General features: G+C 40.1%; 1 protein-coding gene across 7 annotated transcripts in view; it reads left to right on the forward strand.

Moving 5' to 3' along the window:
• Nucleotides 1-20,995, forward strand: part of FBXO22 (F-box protein 22) — a 34,884-nt gene that overhangs the window by 3,244 nt on the left and 10,645 nt on the right. For 4 of the 7 annotated variants that reach the window (XM_038010197.2, XM_008015785.3, XM_008015787.3 and 1 more), the window contains 4 exons: nt 5,911-5,998; nt 6,823-6,918; nt 10,254-10,418; nt 10,796-10,897. In XM_038010197.2, the coding sequence (XP_037866125.1) occupies nt 5,911-5,998; nt 6,823-6,918; nt 10,254-10,418; nt 10,796-10,897 (451 nt within the window). Of the gene's footprint in view, nt 1-2,977; nt 3,194-5,910; nt 5,999-6,822; nt 6,919-10,253; nt 10,419-10,795; nt 10,898-20,995 lie in introns of those variants that run through there. The other 3 variants (XM_038010198.2, XM_008015786.3, XM_038010199.2) reach the window with 2 other exon arrangements.

Here is a 20,995-nt window from a genome sequence, read left to right on the forward strand (position 1 = left end):
GTATCATTATTAAAGTTCACATAGTTATAGTAATGCCCTTAGAGGAGTTCCTCCATTATAGTAAACTGCTGGTGAGACAAAAACATGAAAACTCTATCCAAATCATACGTGCTGTTTGTGTTTTCCAAGTTATCTAGTGGACATGGGCACTTTTATATCTATAAAGAAAGTTGATTTAACTTTTCTATTAGAAATATTTTAAAGTCCGCTAGGCACGGCGGCTCATGCCTATAATCCCAGCACTTTGGAAAGCCGAGGCAGGCAAATCACTTGAGGTCAGGAGTTAGAGAACAGCCTGGCCAACATGGTGAAACCCCTGTCTCCACTAAAAATATTAATATAAAATTTAAAAATATTAAATACTTTAAAATATCAAATATTTTATATATCAATATAATATATATATCAATATCAAATATAAATAAAAGTATTAAAGTACAAAAATTGGCTGGGCGTGTTGATGCAAACCTGTAATCGCAGCTACTCAGGTAGCTGAGGTACCAGAATCGCTTGAACTGGGGAGATGGAGTTTGCATGAGCCCAGATTGCGCCACTCCAGCCTGGGTGAGACTCTGTCTCAAAAAAAAAAAAAAAAAAAAAAAAGAAAAGAAATATTTTAAAGTCTGCCAAAAGCTTTATAAAACAACTTGCCATTTGTAACTTCTTTGAACAGTGGAATGTGGTGCTAGCTGTCTTAACTGTGCTCTGAGAACATTTCATGTTGAGACTTGTTATGTCACTTCTTCTAGTGTGAATTAGGACGGAAAATTCAGCAGTTGCTTTTCAGTGGGTGCCAGGAGAGGGAGATTCATAAAATCTCAGGATGAGACTTTTAATCCTTGTTCAGGAGTAAGAAACCTGAGGCCTAAAAGCTTGATGAGGGTTATTCTGCTGGTTTGTGGCAGAGTTGCCACTAAGACCTAAATCTGTTTTTTGTTTTGTTTTGTTTTTGAGACAGAGTCTCGCCTGTTGTCCAGGCTGGAGTGCAGTGGCCTGATTTCGGCTCAGTGCAGCCTCCACCTTCTGAGTTCAAGTGATTGTCCTGCCTTAGCCTTCTGAGTAGCTGGGACTACAGGTGCATGCCACCGCACCCAGTTAATTTTTGTATTTTAGTAGAGATGGGGTTTCACCCTGTTGGCCAGACTGGTCTCACCCTGGCCTCAGGTGATCCACCCACCGTGGCCTCCCAAAGTGCTGAGATTACAGGCGTGAGCCACGGTGCCTGGCCCCTAAATCTCTTTGAGTTCTCTCTCCTTTACTCACTATACCAGGGATCACAGATTCAGATGACTTGAAGGTCAGGCAGTTAGGTGAAGAGGGTCAGGTAGCTCAACAGAGTGGTAGCACCATGGCAGACTGGAAAGGCTTGCCTCCATTTAGCCTTAGTTAAGAGGCATGTAGTCTAAGTGTTGCCAAAATGTCCAGTTTTTAAAAAGAATCTGGAAATCCACATTTTATGTAAAAATTCGGTGGAATTTTGAACATTGGCATTCAGTTTACATTTTCTGAAAATGCTGTGTGGAGCAAGGAAACTATATCTGTAGGTCTTGGGCAGCCATGGGCCCCACAGGCCATCATGCTATCTGTCTCTTTTATTAGTTTATCTATATAGAATGTATTCTGAAACATCTTGGCATTCCCCCAAATTATAATGGACCAACTTTTTTTTTTTCCCACTTAACCAATAGTGAGGCTTTGCTATATGCTAAGTACTTCATGGACCAACTTTTTTTTTTTTTTCCATTTAACCAATAATGAGGCTTTGCTATATCCTAAGTACTTCATTTTATTCTGGTAGTAAAAAATATTTGAAAATAGCTAGCTTAGAAAAATATATTCATCATTTTCATTTAATTCAGCTGCTTTGCCACTTGTCTTTCATTGGAAAGTTTAGTTGAAAACAAGTGAGTTTGAATAGGCCCAGCTCATAGGGGAGATAGGGCACAAATAAGATTAACTAGGGGTAAGGGATGTTGCATCTGAGGTCCAGAGTACTGAGGGAGTTTAGGAAAAGGTTTTGGAGAGGAGGTGGCACTTAAAGTGTCTCTAGAGGGAAACAGTCTTAAGTTCTACAGGAACAGAGCAATAGAACACATGGAGAAGTGGGTGTGTCTGGATAATATTAATAGTAAGCTAAGGGGCCCTGAAGGATGCCTTGTTGTCAAGGCTGGAAATGGAGGCTTGGAGTATTTGATTTAATGAGCAGTGAAAAGAGGAGTGATTCCCCATTACTGAGATTTTTCTGATACTGTAATGCCTGTTTATATAAAACAAGTGTGTCTTTTGCTGGTACTTGATGTTTTTGTTCTAAGAGCTTCAGTTATTAAGAAAATGAACTTCTTGAGGGCTGGAATGAAGAAATAGTAGGTGTTTAATAAATGAACTGAAAATGAAAGAGCATGAGTGAAAAGTAAATGAGAAGTAGATTGACTCAGAATGCCAACATTGACCTGAAAGACGGTAGGGCACCAGCAGTTTGGATGGGGTGATACTTTTTTTTTTTTTAATTTAAGTTCTGGGATACATGTGCAGAACGTGCAGGTTTGTTACATAGGTATACGCGTGCCATGGTGGTTTGCTGCACCCATCAACCTGTCATCTACATTAGGTATTTCTCCTAATGCTATCCCTCCCATAACCCCCCACTCCCCGACAGGCCCTGGTGTGTGATATTCCCCTCCCTGTGTCCACGTGTTCTCATTGTTCAGCTCCCACATATGAATGAGAACATGCGGCATTTGGTTTTCTGTTCCTGTGTTAGTTTGCTGAGAATGATGGTTTCCAGCTTCATTCATACCCCTGCAAAGGATGTGAACTCATTTTTTTTATGGCTGCATAGTATTCCATGGTGCATATGTGCCACGTTTTCTTCATCCAGTCTATCATTGATGGGCATTTGGGTTGGTTTCAAGTCTTTGCTATTGTGAACAGTGCTGCAGTAAACATGCATATGCACATGTCTTTATAGTAGAATGATTTATAATCCTTTGGGTATACCCAGTGATGGGATTGCTGGGTCAAATGGTATTTCTCTTTCTAGATCCTTGAGGAATCATCACAGTGTCTTCCACAGTGGTTGAACTAATTTACACTGCCACCAACTGTGTAAAAGTGTTCCTGTTTCTCCACATCCTCTCCAGCATCTGTTGTTTCCTGACTTTTTAATGATCGCCACCCTAACTGGTGTGAGATGGTATCTCATTTTAGTTTTGATTTGCATTTCCCTAATGACCAGTGATGATGAGCCTTTTTTCATATGTTTGTTGGCCACATAAATAAATGTCTTCTTTTGAGAAGTGTGTGTTCATATACCTTGCCCACTTTTTGATGGTGTTGTTTTTTTCTTGTAAATTTGTTTAAGTTCCTTGTAGATTCTGGATATTAGCCCTTTGTCAGATGGATAGATTGCAAAAATTTTCTCCCATTCTGTAGGTTGCTTGTTCACTCTGATGATAGTTTCTTTGGCTGTGTAGAAGCTCTTTAGTTTAATTAGATCCCATTTCTCAATTTTGGCTTTTGTTGCCATTGCTTTTGGTGTTTTAGTCATGAAGTCTTTGCCCATGCTTGTGTCCTGAATGGATGGTATTGCCTAGATTTTCTTCTAGGGATTTTATGGTTTTAGGTCTTACACTTAAGTCTTTAATCTATCTTGAGTTAATTTTTGTATAAGGTGTAACGAAGGGATCCAGTTTTAGTTTTCTGCATATGGCTAGTCAGTTTTCCCAACACCATTTATTAAATAGTGAATCCTTTTCCTGTTGCTTGTTTTTGTCAGGTTTGTCAGATATCAGATGGTTGTAAATGTGTGGTGTTATTTCTGAGGCCTCTATTCTGTTCCATTGGTCTGTATATCTGTTTTGGTACCAGTATCATGCTGTTTTGGTTACTGTAGTCTTATAGTATAGTTTGAAGTCAGGTAGTATGATGCCTTCAGCTTTGTTCTTTTTGGTTAGGATTGTCCTGGCTATACGGGCTCTTTATTGATTCCATATGAAATTTAAAGTAGTTTTTTCTAATTCTGTGAAGAAAGTCAATGGTAGCTTGATGGGGATAGCATTGAATCTCTAAATTATTTTGGGCAGTATGGCCATTTTCACAATATTGATTCTTTCTATCCATGAGCATGGAATGTTTTTCCATTTGTTTGTGTCCTCTCTTACTTCCTTGAGCAGTGGTTTGTATTTCTCCTTGAAGAGGTCCTTCACATTCCTTGTAAGTTGTATTCCTAGGTATTTTATTCTCTTTGTAGCAGTTGTGAATGTGAGTTCACTCATGATTTGGCTATTATTCGTGTGTAGGAATGCTTGTGATTTTTGCACATTGATTTTGTATCCTGAGACTTTGCTGAAGTTGCTTATCAGCTTAAGGAGATTTGGGACTGAGATAACTGGGTTTTCTAAATATACAGTCATATCATATGCAAACAGAGACAATTTGACTTCCTCTCTTCCTATATGAATACCCTTTATTTCTTTCTCTTGCTTGATTGCCCTGGCCAGAACTTCCAATACTGTGTTGAATACGAGTGGTGAGAGAGGGCATCCTCGTCTTCTGCGGGTTTTCAAAGGGAATGCTTCCAGCTTTTTCCCATCCAGTATGATATTGGCTGTGGGTTTGTCATAAATAGCTCTTATTATTTTGAGATACATTCCATCAATACCTAGTTTATTGAGAGTTTTTAGCATGAAGTGGTGTTGAATTTTATCAGAGGCCTTTTGTGCATCTGTTGAGATAATCATGGTTTTTGTTATCAGTTCTGTTTATGTTATGGATTACGTGTATTGATTTGCATATGTTGAACCAGCCTTGCATCCCAGGGATGAAGCTGACTTGATCGTGGTGATAAGCTTTTTGATGTGCTGCTTGATTCGGTTTGCCAGTATTTTACTGAGGATTTTCACATCGATATTCATCAGGGATCTTGGCCTGAAATTTTCTTTTTTTGTTGTGTTTCTGCCAGGTTTTGGTATCAGGATGATGCTGGCCTCAAAAAATGAGTTAGGGAGGCATCCCTCTTTTTCTATTGTTCGGAATAGTTTCAGAAGGAATGGTATCAGTTCCTCTTTGTACCTTTGGTAGAATTTGGCTGTGAATTCGTCTGGTCCTGGGCTTTTTTTGCTTGGTAGGCTGTTACTGCCTTAATTTCAGAACTTGTTATTGGTCTATTCAGAGATTCGACTTCTTCCTGATTTAGTCTTGGGAGAGGGTATGTGTCCAGGAATTTATCTATTTCTTCTAGATTTTCTAGTTTACTTGCATATAGGTGTTTATAGTATTCTCTGATGACAGTTTGTATTTCTGTGGGATCAGTGGTGATATCCTCTTTATCATTTTTTATTGTGTGTATTTGATTCTTCTCTCTTTATTAGTCTGGCTAGCGGTCTATTTTGTTAGTCTTTTCAGGAAACCAGCTCCTGGATTCATTGAGTTTTTGAAGGATTTTTCATGTTTCTATCTCCTTCAGTTCTGCTCTGATCTTAGTTGTTTCTTGCCTTCTGCTAGCTTTTGAATTTGTTTGCTCTTGCTTCTTTAGTTCTTTTAATTATGATGTTAGGGTGTTGATTTTAGATCTTTCCCGCTTTCTCCTGTGGGCATTTAGTGCTATAAATTTCCCTCTAAATACTGCTTTAGCTGTGTCCCAGAGATTATGGTACATTGTGTCTTTGTTCTCATTGGTTTCAAAGAACATCTTTATCTCTGCCTTCATTTTGTTATTTGGCCAGTAGTCATTCAGGAGCAGGTTGTTCAGTTTCCATGTAATTGTGCAGTTTTGAGTGAGTTTTTTAATCCTGAGTTCTAATTTCATTGCACTGTGGACTGGGTGATACTTTAAGGGACTATGCAGAAGCACTCATGGATTCATGGGATCCAATTCCAATTTTTTTTTTTTTTTTTTTTTTTTTTTTGCAGAATGTTCGCATCTTACCACATACAGTTCTTTACATGGCTGATTCAGAAACTTTCATTAGTCTGGAAGAGTGTCGTGGCCATAAGAGAGGTAAATATCAAAATAAAAGCTTTTGTTTCTGTTTTTTTCCATCATGTGCCTTCTGTTTGGAGTTCAATATTGTACTTGTCCTGAGAGTTAATCGACTTTCTGAGGCTCTGGGACTGCCACCTGTAGTATGCATGAATGTATCTATCTTTGAACCTTGAGGAACCCTTTCTGCTTCAGATTGATTTCTAAACCTTGTAGTGTAATTGAAACAAATTCATTAGAAAGATGTTTTTCTCAATTTGAGATGCTTTAATTCTCCAGGCACTTTTTATTATTAAAACAGGTTGTATGACCTTGGCTATTCAGGCCTTTTACTATATTGGAACATGAGGTCCCATTTACCAAAGTTATGTAGAGAAATGGTGCATTTTTGGCTGGCTGAGGGAAAAGGCAGAATAGGTATTCAAGATGGGCATACATAGCCCCCAAGTTAGACTTAGGTAATGGATTCTTATTGTCTGATTTGAATCCAGTTAACTGTTGATGCAAATAGTAGTTATACTGCAATATCAGCTGAACAGAAAGGTACAGTAGCAAGTCTAAAATTCAGCTGTTACTGCTAAATTTGACATCACTGGGGCAAAAGCATTATAAGAACAGAGAGGAAAGGCAGACTAGTGGTGCAAAAGATCAGATTTAGAATTTAAAAGCCAGGACCAAAACAGGTAAAGTGTTTGTTTTAATCAATGCTTTTAGACCTTTATTTAGAGCATTCTCGTGTCAGGTGACTTAAATATTTCCAGTATTTGCTTTTTTACTTTTTCATTGTCAGATTTGACTTTAAATGGATGATATTTAATCATTTTGCTACTGTATTTTTACAGCAAGGAAAAGAACTAGTATGGAAACAGCACTTGCCCTTGAGAAGCTATTCCCCAAACAATGCCAGGTCCTTGGGATTGTGACCCCAGGAATTGTAGGTGAGAAAAATTAGCAACTTGATGATTTCCTCCTTGCATTAATGTGGGGTCCTTTGGATTGGTGAATTATTTTTAGCTGGGAACCACATTTCTGTTTCTGGACATCTAAAATACAATAAAGTCAGTCATATTTACCATGGCTTTATATTTGCCTTATATTAATGTTTATTAAGTTATTGTGGTATTTCTCATCTTAAGGCTACCTGTATAATGCATATCCAGTAGTCATTCATAAGAGGTGAAAGATCTCATTCGGCCTCCCTCCAAATTAGGAAGTATTTGTGGGCATTTTCAGAGTTTTGTCAGTTCAAGGAGTATTGTTTCTGGTGGGTAGGGGTGAGATGGGACTGGGATTAGGAGCAAAGATGGGCCTTGTTAGGAAATTTCTGTTTCTCTGCTTTGGTACCACTCTTTGACACATAGCCTGAGGCTGTGCCCCTTTCCATGCTTGATTGCTGCTGGTGAATTTTTGCTGATTTTTATTATTTTTATTATTTTTTATTATTTTCTGTAGTTAATTGGGGGAGGAGAGATTCTGTTGAGGCAGTAATGGTACAGTGGTTAGATACCTGGATTGGAATGCCAGCTGTACTGCTTAGTATCGTATGACTTTGAGCAAGTTACCTAACTTCACGAGGCTTCACTATCCTCATCAAGGAAGTGGGGATGATGACAATAGTACCTTCCTTGGAGGGTTGTGAGAATTAAATGAGTTAACACTTGTAAAGCATAGAGATAACACAGAAAGCAGTAAGTAAATGTTAGCTGTCATGTATTTATTGTTATTATATTTTTAGATGGAGTTTTACTCTTGTCGCCCAGTCTGGAGTGCAATGGCGTGATCTCCACTCACTGCACAACCTCTGCCCCCCAGATTCAAGCGATTCTCCTGCCTCAGCCTCCCAAGTAGCTGGGATCACAGGCGCCCACCACCACCACGCCTGGCTATTTTTTGTATTTTTAGTAGAAACCGGGTTTCACCGTGTTGGCCAGGCTAGTCTCAAACTCCTAACCTCAGGTGATCCACCACCTCAGCCTCCCAAAGTGCTGGGATTACAGGTGTGAGCCACCACACCTGGCCACTGTTACGTTTTTTAGTTCTAACTCAGTAGTACTGTACTGAGAATTGTCATTTTTAATCTTCACTGAAAGAGTTTTGATCTGAATTTGAGTCTTGTACCGTGAGGTAAGAAGAATTTCACGTGTTTACAAATGAATATTATTTGTTCAGTTGCTCTAGCTTTGGTTTCTAAAGGGCTTAACATTTTTTTAAAAAAAGAGCTTATTTCTTTTTGGCTGGGCATGGTAGCTCATGCCTGTAATCCCAGCACTTTAGGAGGCCGAGGCAGGCGGATCACTTGAAGTCAGGAGTTGGAGACTAGCCTGGCCAACATGGCAAAACCCCATCTCTACTAAAAAATGTAAAAATTGACCAGGCACGGTGGCTCACATCTGTAGTCACAGCACTTTGGGAGGCCAAGTTGGGTGGATCATGAGATCAGGAGTTCAAGACCAGCCTGGCCAACATGGTGAAACCCCATCTCTACTAAAAATACAAAAATTAGCCGGGCATGGTGGCGGGCACCTGTAATCCCAGCTGCTCAGGAAGCTGAAGCGGGAGAATTGCTTGAGCCCAGGAGGCGGAGGTTGCAGTGAGCCGAGATCATGCCATTGCAGTCCAGCCTGGGTGATAGAGCAAGACTCTGTCTCAAAAAAAAAAGAAGGTAAATTAGCTGGGCATGGTTGGCTCATGCCTGTAATTCCAACTACTTGGGAGGCTGAGGCAGGAGAATTGTTGGAAACCGAGAGGCAGAGTTTGCACCACTTCACTCCAGCCTGGGTGACAGAGTGAGACTCTGTCTCCAAAAAAAAAAAAAAAAGTTGTTTTTTTTTATGCTAATAATATTTATTTTTAGAAGAAGAAAAATTAGAAGATTCAGGTAAGCAAAAGCAAAACAATTAAGCACCTTTAAGCACCACAGAGTTAACCACTCTTATGATGTTAACCTTTATTTATATATGTATGTAAATATAAAAAACCAGAATAAAATTTTCTATAGACTTGTAACCTACTGTGTTAGTCTGCTAGGGCTACCATAACAAAATACCACAGACTAGGTGGGTTAACCAACGGAAGCTTATTTTCTCACAGTTTGGGAGGCTAGATGTCCAAGATTGGGGATGGCCTCTCTGAAGCTTGCTTACAGCTGCTTTCTCACTGTGTTCTCATGTGGCCTTTTCTTTGTACATAAGCATGTCTGGTGTCTCTTCCTCTTTTGGATTAGGGCCCTACCCTTATGACCTCATTTAATTTTTTTTTTTTTTTTTTTTGAGACGGAGTCTCGCTCTGTGGCCCAGGCTGGAGTGCAGTGGCTGGATCTCAGCTCACGACAAGCTCCGCCTCCCGGGCTTACACCATTCTCCTGCCTCAGCCTCCTGAGTAGCTGGGACTACAGGTGCCCGCCACCTCGCCCGGCTAGTTTTTTGTATTTTTTTTAGTAGAGATGGGGTTTCACCGTGTTAGCCAGGATGGTCTCGATCTCCTGACCTCGTGATCCGCCCATCTCGGCCTCCCAAAGTGCTGGGATTACAGGCTTGAGCCACCGCGCCTGGCCTACCTCATTTAATCTTAACTATCTCTTTAAAGGCCTTATCTCCAAATATAGTCACATCGGGGGTTAGGGCTTCAACATGAATTTGGGGTAGGCAGTAGGGAGGGGGATGACACAGTTCAATCTGTAATATCTACCTGTAAAATTCAGAGCATATTACAAACATATTTCTATGTCTATAAATCTACATTTGTCATCATTTTAATGGCTATATTCTATGATACCAGTGTAACTTTTAATCTCAATACCAGTGTGGGACATTCAGGTTTTTTCTGTTTATTTCCTATTTGAAATTATGTGATAAAATACTTGGATATATATACTTTATATAATTGTCAAATATTTTTAGGGTAAACTTTTAAAAATTGGAATTGCTGTGAAAGTGTATTTACTACTCCCCCAACTTTTTATTTTGAAAAGTATGGAAAAGTTGAAAGAATAATAGAATAGCATGATAAATACCCATATACCCTTTATCTAGGTTAGCAGTTGAAAAAGTTCTGCAACATTTGTGTTTTCTCACTTTGCTTATACAAAATTTCTTTCTGAACCATTTGAAAGTTAAATTGCAAACATCATGACACTACACCCTAAAACTGTCAAAGCTGAAAAACTTTTACTCAGATAGTAGCTTGTTAGCTTGATGATTATCTTAGTGACCTAGACTGTGGTTATCTAGTTTTTACTGAATGTATTGATGAAACTGTTTAACTTTTTCTCTAGTGACTCCAATGGGATCAGGTAGCAATCGACCTCAGGAAATAGAAATTGGAGAATCTGGTTTTGCTTTATTATTCCCTCAAATTGAAGGAATAAAAATACAACCCTTTCATTTTATTAAGGATCCAAAGAATTTAACATTAGAAAGACATCAGCTCACTGAAGTAGGTAAGTTACTTTTATTTATCATTAACTGCTCATTTTATTGATTAATTTTGATTTCTTTGTAATTCTGGCCGGTTGGTGCATATTAGGTTCCTTTGGGAGAATCTGAATTAAGTATACCTGTTACTGGAGCTGTGGCTAATTCAAACAGATGATTCACAGAGGCCAGTATGATACACGTTTGGTAGAATTGATTTACTTTTTAAGTTATTTTACTTGCATTAAAGCCCAAGAGACCCAGAGATGAAACTTTTTTCATAAATACTCTGTTGATGATAAACTTGTTTGTATTTAATTCTGAATTTTAAGGAATTCTTGCTCTGTTTATTTCATTTTGCTCTATTTGTATTTTGTTAACCTATTTTTTTTTTTTATTCTAGTAACAAGCGTTTTAGAAGTGTTTAGAAGATGCAGGTTAGTTCTTTGTGAACTAATTAGAAAGATGGGAACAACTAAAGTGACCCTGAGGAGTGTTAGGAAAGGTATGAGTTAAGGCAAGTGTATCAAGCAAGGGGTATGCTGGGAAACATCCCACAGGTAGTGTGGATGGAGCCCTGAAGTGAATTTGAAGAGGTAAAGGGTTGGCTTAATGTCTAAGCTTAGATGGGAAAGCTTAACTAATATAATCAACAACTAACAAGTTACTCAAGGAAAGCATCGTTAAACCCTTTTATCTTTATCTGCAAATGAATTGATTGAATTCACTTAATTCATTAAAAATCACTGTTGGCATAAAAGCTATTCAGTGGTAACACCTCATTTTTGCATAGATCAGCCAGCCTGTAGAGATAAACCTCTGTTATTTGAAATGGGACTTAAACCAGCAGGAGTAAAAAATTGTGTAGCACCAAAGGTAAAATTTGTTTTACTGATGAGGAAAAAAGGGGGTATACACATTGAGACTAGTTTTTACAACTATCCCTGACAATGTGAAAAAACAAAACAAAACTTGCAAGTCGGTGAATGGGAGGGGAAGCACAGAACAAGAGGCATTAGCAGCAAAGACTAGCAGCTGGGAGTCTCTTAATAATGTGGAAGAGGGTGGTTAGGTCAAGGTAGGTGATGGAAAGTCTCAACAGCCAGCTCTGGTGTGACACAGGGTAGTGTAGCTATTAAGAATGCTGACTTAGAAATGAAATCAGTATGTTGAAGAGATATCTGCACTCCCATGTTTATTGCAGCACTGTTCACAGTAGCTGGGATATGGAATTAACCTAAGTCCATTAGCTGATGAGTAGATAAAGAAAATGTGGTATATATACATAATGAAATGCTCTTCAGCCATAAAGAAGGACATCCTGTCATTTGCATCAGTATGGATGAACCTGGAGGATGTTAAGTGAAATAAAGCCAGGCCCAGAAACTCCAATAGTACATGATCTCACTCATGTGTGGAATCTGAAAATGTTGCTCTCATAGAAATATAGAGTTGAATGGCAGTCACCAGGGTCTGGGGTGGTTGGGAGGGGGTTTGGGGAGATGATGGTCAAAGGATACAAAATTCATTTTGGAGGAATAAGTTCTAGAGGTCTGTTGGACAACATGGAGACTATAGTCAGTGACCATATATTCTTTTTTTTTGGAGACAGAGTCTTACTTTGTTGCCCAGGCTGGAGTGCAATGGCATGATCTCAGCTCACTGCAACCTCTACTTCCTGGGTTCAAGTGATTCTTATGCCTCAGACTCCCGAGTAGCTGGGACTACATGCTGTGTGCACCACCATGCCCGGCTAATTTTTTTTTTTTTGTCTTTTTAGTAGAAATGGGGTTTTACCGTGTTAGCCAGGGTGGTCTCAAACTCGTGGCCTCAAATGATCCACCTGCCTCAGCCTCCCAAAGTTCTGGGATTACAGGTGTGAGCCACCGTGCCTGGCCCATATACTATATTCTTGAAGAATGCTAAGAGAGTGACTGTTAAGTGTTCTTACTACAAAAATGGTAACTATGTGAGTTAATGCATATGTTAATTAGATTTAACCCTTCCACAATGTATATACACTTCAAAACATGTTATACATTGATAAATACATACAATTTTATCTGTCAATTAAAAAATAAATGGAAGGTAGTCAACCTTAAAAGATTGCAGGCTTATAGCTACTCTAGTTCTGCTACTTTCTGGCTCTCCAGTTAGGGCAAGTTTTAACATTTTTCTAAGCCTCCATTTTCCTCATCTATAAAGTGGAAATAACTAACATTGAATTCACAGAATTGTGAAGATTAAATGAAATGACTTCCATAAAACGCTTAGCAACAGTAGATTGTAGCTAGATGCTAGTGTTGGCTTCTACCCTAGGCAGGCTTTACTGTGTGTCACACAGGCCCTTCATCTGTGGTGTGGCCTTGTAGTTTGTGGGGGGAATAGTAAGGTTTTTAAGTGTCCTTAGCTCATTCAGAAGCCGCATGCCAGAGGAGCATACATGTATCTTGGCCTGAAGTGACAATTAACGATGGCCAGTGTTTATGCAGGTACTGTATGCCAGGTACTGTGCTGCGCAGCACTTCTAATCTTCACCACAGCTTTGCCAGATAGAATTCTTAATGGAATATTTTCGATGAGGAAACTGAACTTTAATGGCAGTAGAGAGTTAAGGCTTTTAGGGTATATAAATAGTAGAGTTAGCAGAAATGTTAAAGCTATTCTAAATTAAGGATGCCAAACTTCCTTTGGTAAAAGGTCAGATAGTGCCTTTAAAACTGACCCATTGTTAAGTGTAAAGGCAAAATGAATTTGAGGAGCAAAATGTGGCTATGTGCTGAGCTTATGTGATTTTGTAATATAATGAGACTTGGAGCTAACCAAGTTCAGCAAACGAAGTCTTTTTCAGAGTTGGTCAGGTGGTTAGCAAATAGTAGGTCTGAAACTCAAAGGAATGGCTGTGGCCAGACATGTTGGTTTGAGAGCCATTTGCGTGTTGCCTAGCAGTCTGTAAAAGCATCAAGTGCCATTTTGAAGGCCTTGGAGTAAGCCAGTCCAGGGCAACTTAGCCCAGATTCTGGAAAGATTTATGGCAGCAAATTTAGTACAAGGAAAGAAGAAGATGAAGAATGTGTTGATGTTGACAAGGTGACTATCTATATTCAATTGGCTCATAATGTAGAACTCCTACATTAATTTTATTCAGGCTGGGTATGGTGGCTCATGCCTGTAATTTCAGTACTTTGGAAAGCTGAGGCGGGAGGATCGCTTGAGCCCAGGAGTTCGAGACCAGCCTGGACAATATAGTGAGATCTCACCTCTAGAAAAAAACTAAAAAACTAGCCAAGCATGGTGGCACGCACCTGTAGTCCCAGCTACTTAGGAGGCTGAGGTGGGAGGATTGCTTGAGCCCAAGAGGCGGAGGTTGCCATGAGCTGAAGTCACGCCACTCTACTGCAGCCTGGGTGACAGAGTGAGACCCTGTCGCAAAAATAAATAAATAAATAAAAATTTATTCACCATGTTAAAGCTGTCATAACTGGATGCAGATTCTGTCTCAGTGACATTCGGGAAAAGGTATGAAGGATACGTATACAGTCATGTGTTGCTTAATGATGGGGATGAGTTGTGAGAAATGCATCTTTAGGCAATGTTGTTGTTGTGCAAATGTCATAGTACTTACACAGACCTAGATGTTACAGCCTACTATACATGTAGGCTATACAGTGTAGCCTATTGCCCCTAGACTACAAACATGGACAGCATGTTACTGAATACTCTAGGCAGTTGTAACACAATGGTAAGTATTGGTGCATCTGAACATATCTAAACATTAAAAAGGTACAGTAAAAACATGGTATGAAAGACAGTATACCGCTATAGGGCACTTACCATGATTGGGATTTGCAAGACTAGAAGTTGGCTTGGGGTGAGTCAGTGAGTGGTGAGTGAATGTGAAGGCCTAGCCCTGTATACTACTACATAGTTTATAAACACTGTACGCTTAGGCTACATTAAATTAATTAAAACATTTTTGTTCAGCTGGGCACAGTGGCTCATGCCTATAATCCCAGTCATTTGGGAGGTCTGAGGTAGGTGGATCCCTTGAGGTCAGGAATGTGAGACCAGCCTGGTCAACATGGTGAAACCCCATCTCTACTAGAAATACAAAAATTAGCTGAGCATAGTGGTATGCGCCTCTAGTCCCAGCTACTTAGTAGGCTAAGGCAGGAGAATCGCTTGAACCTGGGAGGCAGAGATTGTAATAAGCCAAGATCACGCCACTGCACTCCAGCCTGGGCGACAGCGAGACTCTTTCTCAATAAAATAAAATAAAATAGTTCTTTAATAATAAATTAGCTAGACAAAAAAAATTTCCATTTATATCCTTACTCTGTAAGCTGTTTTCCACCTTTAAATTTTTTTTTTTTTTTTACTTTTTAAGCTTTTTGTTAAAAACTAAAACACAGACACACACATTGGCCTAGGCCTATACAGAGTCAAGCTCATCAATATCACTGTCTTCCACCTCCACATCTCATCCCACTGGAAGGTCTTTGGGACAGTCATACGCATGGAGCTGTCATCTCCTATGACAACAGTGCCTCCTTCTGGAATACCTCCTGAAGGACCTGCCTGAGGCTGTTTTACAGTTAACTTTTTTTTTTTTTAATAAGTAGGAGGGGTAACCTCTAAAATTACAATAAAAAGTATAGGATAGTAAATCATAAGCCAGTAACATTCATTGTCATCAAGTATGATGCATTGTACATGATTGTATGTGCTATACTTTTATATGATTGGCACTGCAATAGGCATGTTTACAACAGCATCACCACAGACATTTGAGTAATGCGTTATGCTACACATTAGGCAATAGGAATTTTGTAGCTCTATTAATCTTCTGGCGCCACTGTTGCATATGCTTACTGTGCGTGTCACCACGCCTGGCTGTCCTTGACCGAAGTGTTGTGTGGCGCTTGACTGTATAATCATAACCCAAGTACGTGAGGTGTGCTGTGAGGACAGAATGGGTAGATTGCTGTAGGGGTTCTGCCAGTGGGAGGGATCAAGGAGTCTTCCTGGAGCAGGTGGTTTTTAAGCCCTTGAAGGACAGGAAGCATATGAGAGATACGGATGAATAATATCACTGACTGAAGGAGTACAGAAACACAGGCACAGAGCCAGGAAATCCCAGAGCATGTCGGAGAAATAGTAATCATTTTGCAAGCAAAGGTTATGTGCAGGGAGGTCATGGGAACAAAGGGTGGGGCGCATTGAGGCCAGGCTGAAGAGCCTGGGCTTAGTTCCTGTACACAGTAAATAACTGTTACTCAGATGTCATTGAGCAGAGGTGAATATGGCCCTCCTGTGTGGGGAGACACTGGAAGCGGGAGACCATTTTAGAGTCCAGGCAAGAAATAACACTAGGGCATGAGGAGTAGGGAATGAATTGGAGGAAATTAACAAATGATTAGATGTGAAAGAGAAGGGAAACTGGTGCCTCAGTAATTACTTTTGAGTTTTGATCCTAGGAGACAGGGTCAGTGATGGTGGTGCAGAGACCAGAAATAGGAACACTGGGACAGGAGGAGCGGGATTGGGAGAAGAAATTGGGAAAAATCAAACCCCATTAGAGATGCTTGTTTTGGCTTTTTATTCAGTGTTGCTGCTAAAGGTCATATGGCTAAACCTTTTGTGTACTGCCTTTTTTGTCCAGAGAGGTGACATGGCTTTTCCCTGGGCAGTACTGTGTCCTCTGTCCCCCTGAGCGTCCTGGGAATCTTTGATGAGGCCCTGATATGTAGCACTGGTTGAAGCCAGGACCCTAGTTTTGTCAGTTTATAAGAAAGAGCCAAAATCTTGAGCAGAAGAAACCCTTTTGTGATAAAATTGTTGTATTTGTTAGATCATATTTGCATTATAGTGCCAAGTATAGGAATGAGAAAACTGGAATGAAAAACAACCCCAGAATTATTGTGCTCTGTGAAACTTTCTTATAGGTGTCCTTTCCTGAGCTGCTTGATGTCAGCAGTTTTGGCTTATTCCAAGGCATCATTTTCTTCTGGAAATTGAAGCTTTGCCCAGCTTAAAATGGCCATCTCCGTTCTTTCACTTGCTATCTTGTGTCCTAATTTTAGGTAGAGTTGGCCTTCCATATCCATGGGTTCTGCATTCATGGATTCAGCTAACCATAGATCAAAAATATTTGAGGGAAGTGCAGCAGGAAGCCAGGTTTCTAAACACAGGAGTGGCATAATTTGATAGATCTTTTGAAAATACCAGTCTTGCTATGGTGCGGTGATCATTTTGGAGTACAAGAGTGGATGCACGATTAACTTGATTTAGCCATTCAGTAGTGTATGTATATATTTCAGAACACCATGTTGTACATGATAAATATATGCCTTTAAAATTTTTCAGTTAAAATAATTTTTTTTAAAAAGTAGATGCAGGAGAAACATTTTACTGTTGTAGTGGTTAAGGAAAGAGGATATGGCAGCTTGGAGCAGGGCAGTGGTAAGTGGAGTTGAAGAGAAGTGGATGGATTCAAGATGAAGTTTGGGGCTGAATGGACAGGATGTGGTGACTGATGAGCTGTTGGGTGTTGAGAATGAGGGAGGTGACAGCGATGTCATGCGGGTTTGTGGCTAGTGCAGCTGTGTAGTACCATTGACTAAGGTGAAGAAGACTTGAAGGTGCAGGTTGGAGGATCAGATTATCAGTTCTGTTTTGGACGTGTTTTATATTGGACTGGAGCTCTAGAGAATGGCCTAGAGGAAAGATACTAATCTGGGAATCATCAGGTAATTAATGATAATTGAAGCAAAAGGGACTAGCTTCAGTGATTTGAGGAGGAGGGCCGGGGAGGAGGCTCAGTAGTGCTTGTTGATTGTCCAGGGTTGGTACTGCTGTAATACTATTTTCACATCCCTCCCTTCTGCTAATGCAAAGGCTTTATTGAGACTACTCAGTAAGGTTCTCCTTGAGCCATTTCTTAGCTTTTGTTTTAAACAGTTCATTTGTACAGTCTTACATGAGATGTCAACATAAAAATAAAGCAGATAAAAGCAGAGCCTCTAGGTTGAAGGGTGAAGGGAGCATGTTAGGCCTTGAACTGAGGTTGCTCATTCTCCTCCACCTACACTGGAGGCATCTTTGGAACCCTTTGCCCACCAAAGCACAATCTGAAAGCCCCAGCTGCAATAGAGAGGAGAGAAGCTTCCTTCCCTGGCAGTGGTCATGCACTTCTTCCTCTGAACCTTCATGTAATCCAGGGAAGGGTCTGTAGACTCAGAGTAGTGCCTGGCGGCTCTACCTGTCTGTACCAGAGACAGGAGAGCTTGAGAAAGCAGCCCTAGCACTGCTCTGTGTTGGCAAGATGGGCTTCAGCTTGAGAGTCAGAACCTTTTTGCTCCTTTGAGAATGCTTGAGATGGTTAGTTGTATAGCAAACAGTTGACTCACACCTGGGATCCTCCCTCTCTTTTCCTTTTACAAATATCCTTCTGACTTTCTTCTAGGTGAAGCACAAACCTGTAACATTGCCTTTTGGGGCACAGTAATTTTCTGGGTTTCAGTTTCATTTGTGGAGATTCCCATTAGAAAAGCTTTCCTGTTGGTTTTTTACATTGTAGGGTCAAGAGAGGAAGTTCTGAAGAATCCAGTTGCCTTTGCTCTTTGAAGGAGAGGATTGGAAGTGTCCTGTGTTTTCCGTAGCTCAGTAGGCACAGTTGTTTCTGGCAGCCAGTTCTGGGGTGTGTATTTAATTTTACTTTGGTCTGGTCTGATTTAGGTTCTGTAATATGGATATAATTTGCATGTTAAATGTGAATTTTGACAGTATTGAATCCTCACAGACTTTTTAGGAGTAAAACAATACGTAACAGGCTGTTAATTTAATTTCTTTTGTTGTTGTTGTTGTTGTTGTTTTGTTTTTGTTTTTGAGACGGAGTTTCGCTCTTGTTGCCCAGGCTGGAGTGCAATGGCACGATCTGTATTCACTGCAACCTCTGCCTCCTGGGTTCAAGTGATTCTCCTGCCTCAGCCTCCTGACTACCTGGGATTACAAGCATGGGCAACCATGCCCGGCTAATTTTTTTGTATTTTTAGTAGAGAAGGGGTTTCTCCATGTTGGTCAGGCTGTTTTTGAACTCCCAACCTCAGGTGATCCACCTGCCTCGGCCTCCCAAAGTGTTGGGATTACAGGCGTGAGCCACCATGCCCGGCCTAAATAAGTTAATTTCTATAACATACTTAGAACAGTGATCTGTACTAGTGTTCATTGTGAGATTGGTGATCTGGTGATCTAGCTTGTAGATTGTTCAGGTTCTTTCTGCTCCCTGCTTTTTGATCCTTTAACTATTCCTCTTGAATTCTGCCAGCCACCAAGCAGGGTAAAAATGGACTTTAATGACTTGTTAGATTCCAAAAAAATTTGAAGTAGGACAAAGTTTTAAAATTAACTGAAGATGTCATAAAGAGTCTTGAGGGGTCATAGGCAGTACCAGGTGTGAAGCAGAGAGAATCAGTGCTGAAACTCAAGGGATTGAACTTGTTCTGCCTTCGAAGTTGCCCAGCCCTTGAGAAAGCAGAAGTGACAGGAAGCTAGTGTTAAAGAAAAAGCAGTGCTGACATCTATTCAAGACAGTGAGGCAGACTTTGTTCGGGAGACCACTGTGATGGAGTTTTGCATTAGGGGAGAGAGATCAGGCTCAACTCCAAATGCGCCAACCACAGGTGGGGATTTTTAGCCAAGGAGGAGGGTGGGGGCTTGATGGATGAAAAATTCCTAAGAGGATGGGGTAATTCTTTGCTAAATTTACCTTAAAGATTATTGCTGGTAAGAACAGTTTCATACTATTCCAAAACCAAAGACATCTCTTGGTGGACAACTGCAGTAGCTAACTTGATTATAGTTGGCAATCCTACATGGCAGGCCAATTTATTCTGTTACCTGAGGTTACATTTTATAAGCACTATTTAAAGTGCCTTATAAATACTTTTCTGGAATTGTGTTTAATGGTTGTGGTAAGTTCCTAGTAATGTATCAACTTTTGGAAAATTCTAGAATAAAATCTGAAGTCAGATTCTATGGCAGGTGGCCCAGAACATTGGGTCCTTGATGATCCTTTACCTATGAATTGGGGGGAACCCAGAACCTTTCAGGAAAAATTGGCATTACTCCCTACTCTTCCCTCATATTTTAGGCCTTTGAATTTTGAGTGTCAAGGAGTTGGAGTTGTACCTTCCCTCTCTTATTTACCAGTAGCACAGGTAGTCTGTTGGTTAAATACAGAGCCTTCTGCTCTATCAGACAGACAGCCTTGGTTAAGGTGGGTTTGTTCTCTAAGTTGGGGTAGGGGAAAGTGATTTTACTTTCTAGGGTTGTGTATTGGGAGGGGGAAGTGTTCCATTAGCCGAGAACAAACCCACTAGAGATGATGTTGAAAGAACACCACTGGAGAAGATGGTGTTAACTGGAATGTGTGACTAAGGCAAGAATCTCAGTCATTCGAGGTTTACTGAGCCAGAGGTTGAGAGTGTATCCGGGAAAAACACTAGTCACAAACGAGTGGCCGTGTACTCTGAAAAGGTTTTCAATACATGTTTTTAAAGGAGAGAAGGAAGGATGGGGAAGGATAGGCGTGAGGTGAATGGTCACGTTCCTGTGAGACTTCAGTTAGTGCTCAGTAAATCTACATTTTACATAAGGTGAACCTTTTGAAGAAAGGAAGAACCAGTTATGCAGATGTCTCAAGTAGGTGGACACATTACTGATCTCTTGTTTTTGTGCAGCATCTGGGAAGATAAGCTTGTAATGGACATTATCAGTGTGGAATTGAACAGATTGCAGACCTAAAGTTACAATTGACATGTCCTTGTGTTATGGGAGGATGTACATCTTAAAGGTTTTGAGGCCAGCAAAGATTTTCCTTATGAATGATTTGTGGGAGCAGTCATCTGGAGATGACTAAAACCTTTTGCCTTTCCTGGTGGGGTGGTGGGGGGTGTATGAGGGGTTGGGTTTGGCTAATGTATGATTCTCTGACACAGGGTTGTGAAGTAGCAATATTAATTTGGAGAGGGGATGGTGCTTCGCTTGACTCAGCCTCTAGGTTTAACTTTCCCTTTGGCATAAGGAGTTTGGAGGTCCTGAGATTTTTTTTTTTTTTTAATTTTCTTTACATTGGTTATGTGTTTGTTAAATGAATGGGAGTGGTTGCCTTCAGAATATTCAGGTAGGATGTTCAGTGGACAATTGTAAAAGAGCATCTAGAGCTTAGAAAACAGTAGGAAAGGTTGAGATTTAGAAGCCATGAGGTTTCTAAAAGCTAAAGCCCCGAGTGTCAGGAGATGTGGGTTTTAATGTAGAGTCTGTCATTATATTGTCCTGGGGTAGTAGTCACTTCTGTGGCATTGGTAGTCCTTGTTTGTAAAATAAAACTCTAGACTTGATCTCATAGGCCTCTCCCAACTCTGAAACTTTGTTCTAATGAAGAAAACATATTCTCTCAAAATTTTGTGGGCTAGTCTATAGGGGAAAAAAGACCCTTTAGCAATGGTTTGGGGTATATGATGTCATGAAAGCAGTATTCTTTTTACTGTCCAAGTCAGTAATTTACTGTACAGAGAATTGGAAATGGACCAGAGGCAGTTTC

Source organism: Chlorocebus sabaeus, chromosome 26 (genome assembly GCF_047675955.1).
Source record: "Chlorocebus sabaeus isolate Y175 chromosome 26, mChlSab1.0.hap1, whole genome shotgun sequence".
In the NCBI taxonomy this organism is placed as follows: Eukaryota; Metazoa; Chordata; class Mammalia; order Primates; family Cercopithecidae; genus Chlorocebus; species Chlorocebus sabaeus.